Source organism: Vanessa tameamea, chromosome 17 (genome assembly GCF_037043105.1).
Source record: "Vanessa tameamea isolate UH-Manoa-2023 chromosome 17, ilVanTame1 primary haplotype, whole genome shotgun sequence".
In the NCBI taxonomy this organism is placed as follows: Eukaryota; Metazoa; Arthropoda; class Insecta; order Lepidoptera; family Nymphalidae; genus Vanessa; species Vanessa tameamea.
Window position 1 is genome coordinate 7,706,957 of NC_087325.1, and position 3,268 is coordinate 7,710,224.

A 3,268-nucleotide genomic window follows, 5' to 3' on the forward strand; every position below is an offset into this window, starting at 1 on the left:
AAAATCAATAGAAATTCATCGCTTATTACGTGTAACGAATAGCATAATTTGAAATTGGAACGTATTAATGTTGTCTGTCGTGACGCATCGTTGAAAGGAAAACGGTGTTAATCTATGTTATGTCAATAATACTGCAGGTTTATATGCCTTTATATGGGAAGTAGTTAAAACTTTATTTTTTTGCATTTATATTGTACGAGTAGTTGTAATATGTCTTCAGGAAGGCGCGCCCCTCCACGTCAACTTATTATCGGCTTGTATTGTCGCTCGTACTGACATGTCTTAGTGTGCGTGAGATGATTAACATAAGAGCGAAGATAGCAAAAAAATTCAAAATAAGACTATATTATGATTGCGTATCTTTGTTTTTACGTTTAGGTAGAGGGGCCTTTATGATTTAATAGATCTGTTATGGATCAATTTGAGTTACATTAGTCGCTTATAAGATGTTTAAATCGAAAGAGAATATTATATTAATTTGATTAATAATTGTAACGTTTTAACATATGTAGTTAAATTAACAAACAAATACAAACATACTTCTTTAAATTTTGAGTCGCACTCGTCTTCCAAACATTAAACTAATTTCTAGAATCTTCCATAGATTTAAAGAGAATGCGTCTTTTTATGTTAATGTTTGAAGTTCATTTCTGAATCTGGGTTGGACGGGTACAACAGTGTAACCAAACCTAGGCTCCTAGAATAAACTCAAACCTTGAAAAACTATATAACACGCTTGCACAAGCCTTACGTACTAGTATATGTCGAGTAAAAAATTGTAACTCACGTAAATAAAGTACATACGTACACAAAGTATAAGTGAAATTAAAATCCAAATTTTCCATACAAGATTATTAATTTTACGTTTAAAATTTAAATAAAGATAACGAACGCGAACAACTCCCGTCCATTACGATAATTATGTATGAAACATATGATTTGACCTATAAAATTATCACACCAATATATCCTTTATGGTATTATCGTGTAAAGACATCAATAAAAATATCAACAAACTTTATTGTGACAATCATTATCATAGGCCTATCAACGGTCCATGATGTTATGTATGGTGTAAGAGTTGAGAGAATATATTTTAATAGTATTATTATTAATAAATTCGAACTGAAATGCTACTGAATTGAAAGGAAAATTCACTTCGGTCGTGTCTAACTGCACGCGTTTTATATTTCTGTAATTGGCTATGTCGGTTTTTGGACGCGTGGAAATTCGTCCTGATTGGTTGATTTTAATTATTGTACGGGCTTCGAAATTTGCGTCTTTTCAATTGATTAGTGATTTTATTTTGGCATACAAAGACAAGATTATTTTCACATATTAAATTGTCAATCAGTTGGTTATTATAAATGTTATCTTATCATTTCAATGTTCGCTTCGTTCCCAATATTGATACCTGGTGCAATTCTTCGGCAGCAGTAGAAACTAAAACAGAGGCCCTCCTATTCCACGGTCCACGCCGAGGTCCAGCTCGAGGAGCGTCTATCACCGTCCAGGGGACGGTGATTAAGGTTCAGGCCCAGGTGAGGTATCTAGGCCTCATCCTGGACGGAAGATGGAGCTTCGGGCAGCATTTTGTCCAACTCAGCCCGAAGCTCATCAACTCTGCTGCGGCCTTAGGTCGCTTTCGACCCAACGTAGGAGGGCCGGAAACACCTTGCCGGCGTTTATACGCTGGCGTGGTGCGCTCTATGGCATTGTACGGTGCACCCATTTGGGTGGACTCGCTCACCGCGCGTAACAAGGCTCTTCTGCGGAGATCGCAGAGGGTCATAGCGGTAAGAGCAATACGGGGTTACCGTACGGTGTCGTGGACGGCGGCGACACTTCTTGCGAGCGATCCGCCCTGGGAACTACAGGCGGAAGCGCTTGCGGAAGTGTACCGGTTCCGGGTGGAAGCAAGGTCAAGCGGCGATTGTCCAGGACTGGTGGAGGTAAAGAAAGTCAGGGCTCTAGCCCAGCGAGCCTTGATTAAAAGGTGGCAGGAGGACCTGGGGTCCCCCTCGGCAGGCCTGGTGACAGTGGAGGCTATCCGTCCCCACTTGAGTCGCTGGGTGGACACACACACACACTCTCATTCAGGCTGACGCAGGTGCTTACCGGGCACGGCTGCTTCGGTAGGTATCTGCACCAGATGGCGAGGCGAGAGATGACACCCTCCTGCCACGAGTGCGGCGCGCCTTCGGACAGGGCCGCCACACCCTGATTGAGTGTTTCGCATGGGGGCCTCAGCGCCATTCCCTGGCGGCCATTGTAGGCGGAGACCTCTCGCTGCCGAGCGTGATAAACGCTATGATCGACAGCGAGAGATGCTGGAAGGAAATGGTCTTGTTCTGTGAAAACGTGATGACACAGAAGGAGGCCGCGGAGCGGGAGCGTGAAAACAGTACTGCCGACCCGCTTCGCCGAAGAACAAATTTCAAATATAAACTACCAATATATTTAAATTAAGATCTCGATTATGTATGCAATAAAAAATTACATAAAAGTTACGTGTGTAAATATGATAGATTATTCAGTGCTCATCTGCTTCCAAAAGATGACAGATAATAAAACACTCAATTACAAAATTATCTTAATTAATGAACAATACAAAAAAAAAATTAAAATGCACCTAAATGTCTTATCATTAATAGCGATTTTACAATGTTAATTATAATGAGATAAGTCATACAAAAGGATAGAAAATGTATACATATTATTTTCCGCTTATTCCTCCAAATCGAACCGTTACATACAAATGACGGCGGCTAATGTATCTGTGTAACTTTTGTAGTGTAATGGAGCTGCCATAATCAGCTACAGTCAGAAGTGCTTCAGTTACCCTATCTGTAAGCCCGCTTTCATGAGGATTGTTTAATAGCCCTTATTTAGGTTTTAATACGGAATTGCGACGTGACTCATGCCTTATTATGTTTTGTTTACCGTTTTAAATATAGAAGATGAAATATAAAAACCGCCAGTAAATGTCTCAAGGTCATTGCGAAAAATGCTTGAAGCTTGGTTTAAGATAATATTAGTTGGCAGAATTTCATCTGATAAATGCAGGCCTTGCTTTATAAAGCGTGATGTTTTTCTTCTCGAATGTACTTGGTGGTGCTATTGCACACAAAAAGCCACCACTAATGGGGCAACTGAGCTCATTGCAGATAAATACATTTCAAATATGGAACATTTCTAATATACCTACCCAACAATTTTTTTATAAGGTACCTACCTCAATATTGTTTTCTAATGTATACGGAGATAT

The 3,268-nt window shown here is 40.0% G+C and overlaps 1 protein-coding gene across 1 annotated transcript; it reads left to right on the forward strand.

The window, feature by feature from the left end:
• The first annotated feature begins 1,367 nt into the window (after positions 1–1,367).
• On the forward strand, positions 1,368–2,469 carry LOC135193758 (uncharacterized). The gene is made up of 2 exons (XM_064217577.1): positions 1,368–2,033; positions 2,140–2,469. Exons 1-2 carry the CDS (start codon positions 1,368–1,370, stop codon positions 2,467–2,469), a joined length of 996 nt encoding a protein of 331 aa, XP_064073647.1.
• The last annotated feature ends 799 nt before the right edge of the window (positions 2,470–3,268 follow it).